General features: G+C 41.1%; 1 protein-coding gene across 3 annotated transcripts; it reads right to left on the bottom strand.

Moving 5' to 3' along the window:
- Positions 1-728: 728 nt before the first annotated feature.
- On the bottom strand, positions 729-12,348 carry LOC119488147 (nuclear receptor subfamily 2 group F member 6-like). 3 transcript variants are annotated; one of them, XM_037769487.1, is made up of 5 exons: positions 10,504-12,348; positions 8,811-8,914; positions 4,589-4,923; positions 2,894-3,140; positions 729-1,582 (listed from the first exon to the last, which is right to left on the bottom strand). In XM_037769487.1, the coding sequence occupies exons 1-5, from the start codon at positions 10,770-10,772 to the stop codon at positions 1,308-1,310; spliced, it is 1,230 nt and encodes a 409-aa protein (XP_037625415.1). In that variant the 5' UTR covers positions 10,773-12,348; the 3' UTR covers positions 729-1,307. The 3 variants fall into 3 exon arrangements, with proteins under 3 accessions (XP_037625415.1, XP_037625417.1, XP_037625416.1); XM_037769489.1 differs by having other exon boundaries at positions 8,820-8,914; positions 10,504-12,347; XM_037769488.1 differs by having other exon boundaries at positions 4,589-4,926; positions 8,820-8,914; positions 10,504-12,346.
- Between the last annotated feature and the right edge of the window lie 429 nt (positions 12,349-12,777).

Here is a 12,777-nt window from a genome sequence, read left to right as displayed (position 1 = left end):
ATTTCAAAATATATTTTGGCCTGGACAGACAGCAGGGGAATATTAGTGTTTATGGTCTCTGCGATGAAGATCCCTTGATCCCTTTATATTTATCTTTAGTACATGAATATACAATCTTTGTCTTTGATGTATAAAACACGAGGTAATAATGTTTGAGAGGGATGTGACTGTCTGAGGAGCCAAGGTGTGTTTGAGTACATCCACTTCCATTCTTGTATAATATACTATATTAAAGGAATAGCTAAACATTTTGGGGAAATATGAATCACTTTCTTGCAGAGAGTACAGTAAATATGAAGCTAGAACCACAAAGGTGACAAAACCTGCCTACCAGTACCTCCAAAACTCACTAATTTATAAATTATATTTAATTTGTTGAATCCGTACAAAAAAAACAATGCGTAAAAATGACAATTCTGTTTTAAGAGGGTTATTTGGCTGTTATCTGATGCAACCAGTGGATACTCAAGAAAGGTACTGGTCCCAGGCCAAGAAGTAGTCCAGCACATAATTCCCATAAAACGTGTTGTTTTTATACTTCAGTTTCTAATCGGCTGCTGACTGTAGCTTCATATTTACTGTGAAGATGTGTAAGTGCCATCCATCTTCTCATCTAACTCTTCAAGAAAGCGAATAAGCGTATTTCCCAAAATGTTGTACAATTCCTTTAAGTACATAACATAAAAAATGTCTTGTTTATACAGTACTTCATATAGTACAATATACAATACAATGCCCATGCCTCTTTGTTTTAATTCTGTACAAGGTGATACTTTGCAGTTCTCACACAAATACATTTGGTAACAAAGTCTGAGATTTCATCCCACATATCAAACATGACACAACGTAGGTACGATCTGCACATGAACATGTCCCAGATATAAAGCTCTACAGAGGGGAAAACACACACAGAGCCTGGGTTCAAACGGAGTCACATTAGGGGTGATATGGGAGGAGGTAGTACAGGCACATGGCCTCATGTTAGAGTCTGCAGTTTCATTAAAGCCCTGCGTTTTGTGTCCAGAGTGAGACTGAGAGAGATCAGACAGAGGTCAGAGCAAAACTGACAAGTGCTGAAACATATAAAGACAATTACACATTTCCCTGAAAGCAGCTTTGGTGTCACTTCCACCAATTTTTACAAAGCTAATGTGGGAAAAGCTGACACTACACTCACAAATGAGGACCTTTAATGTCTGTGATCCCAGTTTGTATTAACATTCAGTTTGTACTTTGTATGTAATCTTTGTGAGCTCTGATTCCTCCCAATCTGATCTCAGTCTGTCTCACTCTGGAGTCAGCGGCGTTCACTGTCCCGGTACGTAGGGCCAGCTGATGGAGCTCCCTGACAGCTGCATGTCTCGGATCAGCGTCTCGATGGGTGTCTTGCCCACCAGCCGCATGAAGAAGAGCTGGGAGATGAGGTTGGCTGGCACGGCACGCAGAGCCGGGAGGCGCAGCAATAAGCGGCCGAAACGCTGAGGCTGGTTGGGGTACTGCAACCTCTCGTACTCGGTTAGGGCCACCTGGGCCTTCTCCTGCAGGGACTCCACATGGGCTGGGTCTGTCAGACCACATGCATCTGTGAAGCAAAGAAACATAAGATTATCACTATTTGATTTTTCTGTTGCTCTGTTTGTGCATATTTTCTATTTTATACTTGTGGCGTCTTTACTCCTATATAAACTTCAATTCAATCTTTACATTAATTTGTAATCCCTTTAAAGGAATAGTGTGTAACATTTAATTTCTGTTTGTTTTCATTAGCTTAGAATGAGCCCTTCATAACTACATAGGGAGCGGGTCATCTTCATGGAGTCCGCCATGTTGCTCTGCCATGTTTCTACAGTAGCCGAGAACGGACAAACCAAACACTGGCTCTAGAGAGAGCCTTACGTTTTGACGTTACCTAAAGGCCACCGTAGTTCTCCAACACACTTCTGAGTACGGTAACGTGAGCCGCAGAGTGCAAAAACCGTGGTACCGCCAGCCGTCTGACTTCCTTTGTTCCTAAAGCAGCGTTGTTATGGTAACGATGGACTCTGAGCGAGGCGTTACCACAGTTTTGCCCTCGGTGGCTCGTGTTACCGCAGTCTTTGAAATGGATGAGTGAGCGGAGGGATACTCAGTCGGTTGCAATCTGCAACCACACCACTAGATGCCGCCAAATCCTACACACTGTACCTTTATGGAATAGTACTAAATTTTGGGGAAAATATGCTTATTTGCTTTCTTGCAAAGAGTTAGATGAGAAGCTCGAACCTACTCTCATGGCTGTATGATACATATAAAGCTACAGCCAGCAGCTTGTTGGCTTAGCTTAGCACAAGGACTGGAAAACGAGAAAAACAGCTGGCCCGGCTCCGTCCAAATTCTGCCTACCAGCACCATGATCCCCTGTTAAACCCCGACTTGTCTTTCTTAGACTTTGATTTTTTGTATAGATTAAACAAACAAGATATAAAGTGTTAGTGAGATTTCGAGGTGCCGATGTTGTTATCTTTGTACAGAGCCAGGCTGGCTGTTTCCCTCTGTTTCCAGTCACTATGCAAAGCTAAGCTTACTGTCTCCTGGCTGTAGCTTCATATTCAATGGGCATGGGTGGTATCAACCTTCTCATCTAACTCTTGGCAAGAAAGTCAATAAGTAAACGTCAAACTATTCCTTTAAAGGAAATTCTCTCTTTGTTTTTCAATGAGGTCAGAGGTCACATTCAGTCAAATCAAGGCAACCCTGAAGCTGACCCCTAAACCTGAACCCTGCCTATAACACCTCATATAGACAGTTTTGTTTTGGTCTGCTATAAAGACACCTGGGATCAGTTTACAGCAAAGACATCCAGTTACAGCAGCTTTAAATCACTTAGATAACCTCACTACCAAACTAGACTTACCAGGTGAAAAGAGTGCAATGGCTTTGAGGCAGCTGTATTCTGCGGTGTCCACCTGCAGCCTGTTCAGCTTGTCCACCTGGTCCTGAAAAACCCTGACCTGGTCCATGAACGACACCACACGCTCAGCGGACATGGGAGATGAGTGGAACCCAGCAGCTGCCAGCAGAGGAGCCATGTGTAGCGGCAGGGCCGACTGGGCTGCGTTCAGGATGAAGAGCTCGCTCCAGCTCAGCCTCAGCAACGCCACCTGTAGAGTTGATTAAGAAAAGGTGAGTCCCAATAAGGCTTTTTCACACCAGACATTTTGAGTTGTTATAGTTATAACATTTACCATGGCTCTGTTGTATTGAGCCAGCATACACATTACCAGGACCCTGACACTGAAGCAGCTAAATGGAATTCAGCCATCATTAACTGTATTATTTACACCTGTGCTTTTCCTACTGTAACATGTCAAAACAAAGGCCTATCTATAGGTCAGGAGCACCAAAGGTAAATAAGATAATCACTAATCTGAGGGGCCACGCATCGAGGGATAAGAGAGAATAAAATATTTTTTAAATTTAATTTATATTTTTCTAGGTTTTGCTTTTTTCTTGGAAACAATGGATACTAAAAATCCTTCAAATGAAGCAATCCAAGATGGACGAAAATCACTCTTTGGTAGATCTGCTAGCAACTCACTCAAGTCCACACTGAGGCTGTAACCTGTGTAGTTATTGCTTCATTTTTAGGGGTCACTAGTGAAAATGATGAGGAACCACTGACTTAAGAGCATATATGATTTAAAACTTTTTTTTTTCCCATTTGAAGCCTCTGTACACAAGGCAACATTGAATTTTGGAGTCAATTGTTTGATTTAAAGTGGCAGTAGGCGGTATATTTTTGCATCATTGGGTAAAAATCCCATCAAAACCTTTCAGCATATTGTAATTCAAGTGTTCTGAGAGAAAACTAGACTTCTGCACCTCCTCATGGCTCTGTTTTCAGACTTTTTTTTAGACAAAACATTTGAGCATTGTGATGAAGGCAACACAGTTTATAGTCTAAATATATAAGTCTAATGCAGTGAGGGCCAAAGTGCAAATGTACTACGGAGTATTAGGGCCACATTGAGGGAAAAAACATCTGAGATTTACAGAATAAAGTCATAATATTTCGAGAATAAAGTCATAACTTAACGAGAACAAAAGTTGTAATATTACGGGAATAAAGTCATAACTTAACCAGAAAAAAAGAAAATAGCACTTAAAATTACTACTTTATAATATTATGACATTATTCTCATAATATTACGATTTTTTTTCTCGTAAACTTCTGACTTTATTCTTGTAATATTATGACTTTATTCTCGAAATCTCAGATTTATTTTTTTTACCTCAATGCTGCCCTAATACTCCGTCATACCATAAACCTACAACAATGGTAAATAAAAATGAGAATGTAAACAAAAAACAGTTATTCATTTCCATGTTTATAAATCCACAGGGAGCCACTGGAGAGGAGCTGAAGAGACACATGTGGCTCCAGAGCCGCAGGTTGCTGACCCCTGTTTTAGTTGCTTTAAATGTAAATGCAAACCAAATAACAAGGATTGACAAAGGATGTAATGTTTGCTACTGCTCAGTAGATAAATTTGTGTTTTGTTGTTGAAAAGGAAAAGAAGACGTCACCAGCATGTATGTCTTGACTCACCTGCTCTGAGACTGGAAGTTCTGGGAAGTATGGGATGTTTCTGGCCCACTCGATGGTGCTGAAGAGGAGCCGGGCGGCCAGCTCACAGATGCTGTCGATTCCCATGACGGAGGCTCCGCTCGCAGATGCCTGCATCTGTGTCTGACCGTAGGGGGTCACGTAGCGGCTGCTGGGGTACGGCTCCGCCCGGAGGAGCTGGGCGATGAGCTCTGACACCGGCTGCCCGTTGAAGTAGTCCGCCCCAATGTGACCTCCTGGCCCAGCACCTCCAACCCCACCTGCCAGGGAGTTGGGACTGATACCTGAGTGAGATGGAGGGATTCGGCCCCTCTGGACTGCTGCAAACAGAGACAACAGAGTGCACTGAACATCCTGGTGGAGGTATGTGAATCTCTAAAGTGTTTAGTGGTTCTCTTTTGACTCAATCAGTCAGTAAATTACAGTTTTTTAGTTTGAATTTGTGATTTGAAGGTTGTAGAAAATGTATTTTACATTTCTAAAGTAACAAAACTGAAAGGTGTTTTATTCTCATCATTCAAACTTGTCATATCGTCGCTGTTCTTATATAAAAAAACCTTCAGCTTTCTGACAAGGTTTTAATTTAGATTATATACTTAACCTAAGAGGTTGGCAAATGTTCTCAACCCATAAAAGAACCTTCAATCTTTCAGAAAATAAAATATGACATAGCTTTCTTTAGACAGCGACAAAATGGGACATACTAGGCTATATTGATCAGTTGTATTTGTACAACACATTTCATACACAAGTAAACTCAAAGTGCTTTACATTAAAACAGAAAGCATTTAAAGAGACGAGATAGAAAAGTCATATATAAAATACTCCAGATAAATAAAATGTGGAGTATTTTGAAATAACCTTTTAGCCCACCATACATCACACACACACACACACACACACACACACACACACACACACACACACACGCACACGCACACAAACACACATACATACATACATACATAAACAATTTCTTATAACCCCTATTGCACTATAGGCCTCTTGGTATAGCCAAAATGTAGACTTTTAAATAGATCCCTTAGTGAACTTTTGACTAGCTTAGTAATACCTAGTATGAAACATTTCAACAATATAATCATGAGACACTGATTGCAGTCTAATACTGACACTGCTTTACTTAATTGTAGTCCTCCTCAGTGTTTATAATACTTTAATGGCAATGTGACACTGCACCAAACTGTAATGAACACCACTGAGTGTTTTAAATTTGTGAATGTACTGTAGTTACACTTCCAAATGCCAAAGTGTCACTGAAAGCAGCGTGTGCTTCTCTGACTGTGTTAAAGGTGAAACAGACATTTCCAGGTAATGTGGAAACAGTGCAACCTGCGTCACGGCTGCGGTCAGCATGGTTCATTAATAACCAGGCTCAATATAACCCCTGGCACGTCGGTCACCTCAGTGCACATTATGTATGGGACGGCGGCTCGTGGTGTCCACTGACACAGACTGAAATACAAGTACGGTTATAGATGACTGGAATACAATTACAAATCCTTTTAAAATAGTTTGTGATGTGATAACGAGGGTAGGATTGAAAATAATTATACCAGGGGAAATGGGAATCATCTCGTCTTACCACTAATCAACTTTGCAGCAAATTATAGCTGTAATTATATATAGACACACACACTGTACAGAGATACAGAAGGCTCAGTGGGCTTTGACAGAGTGAACTTGTCAACTTGTTGTTTTTTCTGTTATGCAAATCAAACATGGTTGCCTCCTCCTCGTCCCTGAAGCTCAGCAGCAGCAGGGAGTCGAGCTCCGGGGGGAAAACATGCTTTGGTTGACAGTATAAATATTGTGCTTGGATCACTGGTAAATGTCAGTGGGGGTTTCTGTTGAAGTAAGCGTTTTCTCTGTGGATTACCCATTTCTCATATTTTTGTATTTTTATGTGTGTTTCTGGGTATTTGTGCTGGAGGGTGTTTTTACATGAGTCATGGTATTGGTATGCAAAGGAGAGGATATGATTGGTTCAAACCTCGGTGCTGGAAGTGGCTACGTGCATTTACACAAGTACTTTCCTTTAGTAGAATTTTAGGTATTTGTACTTTTCTTGACTTCCATTTGATGCTACTTTATATCTCTATTCCACTCAATTACAGGGGGAAATGTGGTATTTTCTTTTTTTTCTTTTTCACTCCACTGCATTTATTTAACAGCTGCAGTTAATTTGAAGATCAAGATATTATATAAAAGATATATACATTATGATTACATTATAAAATATGATAAATTATTCAAGTTTAAACAAATCAACAGTGTATAAAATAGATAAAACGGGCTCCACCTTGACCAGCTACAACATTAAAATGCTGCTTACACATTACATCAGTAATAATAATAATAATAATAATAATAATAATAATAATAATAATAATAATATTTTTTTCTACAAAGCAAGTAGCCTACTTTTAATACTTTTAATGCAATTTGCTGATCAGTTAAATTTTGAATGCAGAACTTTTACTTTCACAGGTTCACACTTTTACTAGTAAACTACTTTTTACTTATATTCTTTTTACTTGGGGGCAGCGCAACAAGCTGTAAAAAATAACACTGACAAACAGTATTATCACATTTTAAGTTAATATGGAAAATGTGACCAAACAGTTGCTTATTTACACATCCAGTAGTTACAGAGCAACATCTCTTTTAGCTCTGTTTTTGGTCTCCACCACTGAGGGAAATATCTGGCTCTTTAGCTGCTAAATGCTCCAATGTGTTCACCAGCTAGTTGCTAACTGTCTGTCTGCTGTTTTGTGTTTGCCAGGCAGAGTATAATGGGTTTATCAGGGCTGCTTCTGGAAATAGACTAATGAGAGCGAACCAACACAGTAAAGTTGTGGGCCGTAAAACCAAAACAATGAGCTGAGGGTGCTAAAATGGTCCTTAGAGCTGAGGGGAACTAGGTGATAATTCCCTGTAGGTTTGTCACCACATCACATATAGTCAGTAAATCCATTGTAAATATAAAAATAGCAATAGAGGGCTACAGGAATGAGTCCTAAACCGGGAAACGAGTTAGCATTTTAGCACTTCCGGTTCCCTCGTCTTGAAGTCAATGTTTGTTTTTTTAATGGGTTTTTAGTTACATGCCTGAAATAAGATCTGTGGTTAACGTTTTTTGTGTTTTAATGTTTTGTTCTACATCATAAAATATGTCAGTAAATACCCCGTACATGAATTTTTAAACTTTTATGTGTCTTAAAAAAGGCGGTTGCTAACCATGGATGTATTAAAAGAACTGGATTCAGCGTTGGAGGCGGGGCCCCATTCCGCTCGGTCACATGACTCGGTCACAGTCGTCACGCTGCGTCATGCCGCCGTCACGGCTTGCTCACATGAACATAGCGTACACAAGTTTATCGCGCGTTCATGAGCTTGCTCGCTCATAGCTAGCTGGTAGCTAGCAGTCTGGTACTAACTGCATTAGATATTATAATAATAATAATATTAATAATAATAGCCTACAGCTACGTTAAATTCCATTTATGTTGTGCTACTCTACTACCTACTAGTTACGGAGATGTTAATTATTACATTAACGGAATGCATGAATACATTCACGGCACAGGTTTTACAGCATACAGCCCACGGGTGTATTAAAAGACAATAAAAGTTTTGAATTACAGCCAATATATCCATTATTACAACCGCATACAGCTAGCAGGAAGCTGGCAGGCAGAACCAGGATATGTCACATGAGCTTGCAGGCTGGCGCAGTCTGATGTGCATTCATTATGCCGAGTAAAATAACTCTGGATGACCATGGTGTATTTCGTTTATAGTCTAACGTTATCTTTTTACTTCTGGCGATTGCATTCACACTTAAAAAATCATAAAAGTTCATTTGTGGAGATTATCTTGCTGAGTATCATAAACGTTTGTCCAAAACCCAATGGAAAAATTCCTATTGGCTTTTTATCAAGGGAACCCAGGGCCATACTAACTTCCTGGTTGGCCTACAAAAATATGACATCCCTGCAGCACTCTATTAGTGCAGCTGTAAGTAAAGGATTTTCCACCACTGTGAAACCTAAAAGTACAACAATAACCTCAGACATCCATGATTCAGTCTTAGATTTTTCACCTCCTGCAGTAAAAACGCATTCATGTGTCTACTAATCCTAAAAACAACACCTTAAACCTGCTGTGCACATGGATGACGGACCTTTCATACCTTCTTTGCGCATTCCTACACGGAAACATTTCTTCAGACGACAGTATTGGCACTGGTTGCGGTGATGCTGGTCGATTTGGCATTCTCGATTTGATCTGAACAAAGGAAACAAACAATGAAACACTTGATGTGAAGATAAAAAAAATATGACGTTCACGGATAATTTAATGATAGTAAACAAGACTTTAATTTCTTTAAGTGACTTTCGAATATGTAATAGACATCTTTCTCCCCTTTCCTCCCCCTTACTGACCCCTATGGTGTGTGAACTGCGTGAGCCGGTGTGGCTGAAAAGCGATCAAGGCTGTGACCTTTGTAAATCATCGGCCTTACACGCCCTTGTGTTGCCTTTTACAGCAGAACGAGGTCTGCCAACATTTCACAGAGAGCTGCTTTTAGTCCCGTACGTGACAAACTGACTGAAAAGACACCTTCCATACAGCGTTAGTGCATTATTATGTGGAAGAAATAAGTACATTCAGAGGCTGAGTGTAGTCTTAGTAAGAGCAGAGAATTGAGTTGCAACATCGTGTTCCTGTGGTGAAGAATAATGGGAATGTTGACCTTCTGAGGCAATCCATCCTCACATGACTGACCTTCAGGGCTTTCATTTCTTTTCTTTTCTTTCCCCCCTAAGGCTGTTTGTGAGGCATATCCAAGGTTGGAGCATATAGTGAGAAATGGACTTATCTGTTGTGTCTTTTCATAAATGTGAATGACAAAAAAAGCAGCATTTAGAAGCACTATATATATATATTTAATAAATGGTTTATAACATACTATAATGTCGTTGTACGTTGATATTAGGACATTAAAAGTGTTTATTAACGTACAGTATTTGTCAAAAATTATAACTTCTCCTATAAAGATATATTTTAGGCAATATTATTACTAAGTGTATTACTATATTGTCGCTCTTTATCTAGCACTGCAATGACTAATCCATTAGTTGTGAACTATTAAATTAATCACCAACTATTTTGATAATCAATTAATCGGTTGGAGTAATTTTGTTAAAAGAAAAAAGTCAAAATTGTTTGATTCCAGCTTCTTAAATGTGAATATTTTCTGGTTTCTTTACTCCTCTATGACAGTAAACTGAATATCTTTGAGTTGTGGACAAAACAAGACATTTGAGGACGTCATGTTGGGCGTTGGGAAACACTGATCGTCATTTTTCACCATTTTCTGACATTTTATTGACCTAACAACTAATTGATTAATCGAGAAAATATTCTACAAATTGATCAACAATTAAAATAATAGTTAGTTGCAGCCCTATTTTTATAGGTCTATACACTAACTTCCACTTATAGATGCCCACAGGAGGAGTTATAGTTTTTGACAAATACATTAATAAACATTTATATCTGCTTACAACTACCTTATAGTGTGGTGTACATCATTTATTAAACGTAAAGTAAAATTTAAAGTAAAGTGTTGCCAAAAACAGAAAAGTAAAGAAACCAGAAAATTTTCACATTTAAGAAGCTGGAATCAGAAAATTTACTTTTATTTCTCAAAAAATTACTCAAACCGATTAATCGATTATCAAAATAGTTGGTGATTTATTTAATAGTTGAAAACCGATTGATTAATTGTTGCAGCTCTAGTCTCCTTCAACTCTACTGTTCAAACTATAAACAAAATAAGACTTCAGTTTGAATCTCCCAGCAGCCCTCACCTGCAGGAGTAGTTGAGGTTTCGTCTGATGCTCCTCTTAAAGAAGCTCTTGCAGCCCTCGCAGGTGAACACGCCGTAGTGCTTCCCGCTGGACTTGTCCCCGCACACCCCACAGTCCACCACGCAGGACTTGTCCTCGTCCCCGACGTCCACATCGCTGCTCCCGGCCTGAGGCGAGCTCTCCTCTTCCTCCCTCCTCAGGTAAGCCTTCTCCCCCAGTCCATTAGTGTCCCCGTTGGGGTTGCCCCATCCCCCGCTCACCATGGCCATATTCTCTGAGACACGCCGCCCTGAGAGTGGATCATACACAGACCCGCCCTGTCCCCCACTCTCCAACTGCCCTCAAAGTCTAAAAACTGATTCCAGACAAGAAAACAAGTGGCTCCACGTCTGGGTTTTTTGTCCAAGATCTAGAGGTAGGACAAAAAAGTCGTCCCGGACTCTCCCGTGTTGACCTTTCTCCCCTTCGCCGTCTGGTTGTAATGACCTGGAGGTCCTTTCCAGTGCTGTTATTTCCCTCGTTCTTCTTTAATCCCTCTGCTCTCTCTGTTCTTGTCTTTCACCCTTCTTGTGTTCTCAGCCCTGACCTCCGATCAATGGCTCCCGAGGTCTGAGAAAACTTCAGACACACATTGAGTGGTTCAGAGTTCAGGCAGGAGAAAAGGGTGCAGCCTTGCTCTTTTCACTGTGAAACAATAAATTACACTTTGACTCCTTCTCTCTTTCTCCCTCCCTCCCACTTTCTCTCTGCGTCTCCCCCCCCCTGGATGAAGTTAAAAAAAAAAACACCTCACCTATCCCTAAGCATAGTGACAAGGGACAAAAGAGAGTCGCTCTCCAAATGTAAAAGAAGCTCTGCCCCTCTCTCAGCGCTCGACTTTCTCCCAAAAGAACAAGCAAGTGGGAGGAAAATAAAACACAGCTCTCCTTCAGGCAGGGTTAAACTGCCCTGCCCTCTCCTCCAACTTATAAACTAGTCCAACCAGTTCCTGCCGTGCAGAGGTGTTATCTGCTGATCTGAGGCAGTTCTAGTCCAGACTCACTCTTGACTTGTCGGGGCTGTTATAGAAGCAGAGGTGATCGTGACGAAGAGGAAATATAAGATATATATTTTGCTCTGGAAATGCTCAGTCATGTGTTCCGAAGAAAGAAAAAAACACCTTTGAAAATTGGATTTTTTCTTTCTTCCTTTGGTATTCAGAGAGGGTACGACCACAGAGCCACTTCAGCTTTCATATACAACAAGTATTTTGCCTCAGGAAACTTGATATTAAAATAAGAAGTGGTGAGAAAGACAATACGCTCCTTTCACTCCTGGAATAACGTCTTTGTGGTCTCTTCAGGAACAAAGTTCATCAAATAAGTCCTCCTCTTCTTTTATGTTTTCTTGTGGCTCCTCCAACTCTTCAGAGTCTGTGGTGTCAGATGCTCAAATGTCACAGAAAAAAACAACAAGGAGCCAAAACAAAAAGCAGAGTTGAGAAATCTCCTCCTCTCCCAAAGCTCCACAAAGTGTTGTCTCCTGTTTTGTCAGTGCTTGTCCATCCAGCAGTAACAACCAGAACCTCTCTGCATTCCCTGTCCGCAAGTCAGGGTGTACTGTTGCACTCTTTACTATTCTGCCCGTCCTTTTTTTCTTTTCTTTTCCGCCTGTCTTTCTGCTGGCCCCGGCAGGAATAAATTAGGCAAACAAGCCCAGGAAAAACACGGTCATAGAGCTCTCTAGTGAAAGCCAGACGCTGCAGTGGAGAGCAGCCCAGAGATAGCCTAGCCTCCTCTCCTGCTCCTCTCAATCCCCTCTCTGTGTCTCTGCCTCGCTCCCTCCTTTAGGGAGAGTGAGCGTGTGTCTGTGTGCTGAGGGATTTGACACTGCTATTCAAGCCCTGCCGTTGCCATGGCGCTGGATGCCTTATAAGGCCAACGGAGTCAAAGAGCACTGAGTGGGCTGCAGCCACACACACACATAGAAAGAATGCCTGGCGGCCTGACTGGCTGCCTGTTTCCCCCCTGACCCCGGGCCAGCCTGGGAGCAAAGGGGGGAGTTAACCCCAACACTACCGTAAGACAAAGAGGGGGGCCTCGGGGGTCCACACAGCGAGCGCATGGCACTCACACTCATGTTCTCCACTTCACTCTAATCCCAAAGAATTCCTCTGACTTTGTTGACCCAATAATAACAGGGAGGGCCTGTTGTTGTTGAGCAGCTTGTCAAAAGGTTATACGATACGCCAGCGGCTCCTTTTCACACCTGCTGCACACACTCACAGGTCTGTGT

Source organism: Sebastes umbrosus, chromosome 5 (assembly GCF_015220745.1).
Source record: "Sebastes umbrosus isolate fSebUmb1 chromosome 5, fSebUmb1.pri, whole genome shotgun sequence".
Lineage (NCBI taxonomy): Eukaryota > Metazoa > Chordata > Actinopteri > Perciformes > Sebastidae > Sebastes > Sebastes umbrosus.
Note: the sequence above shows the minus strand (reverse complement) of the source record. Positions and strands in the feature narration are given on the sequence as shown.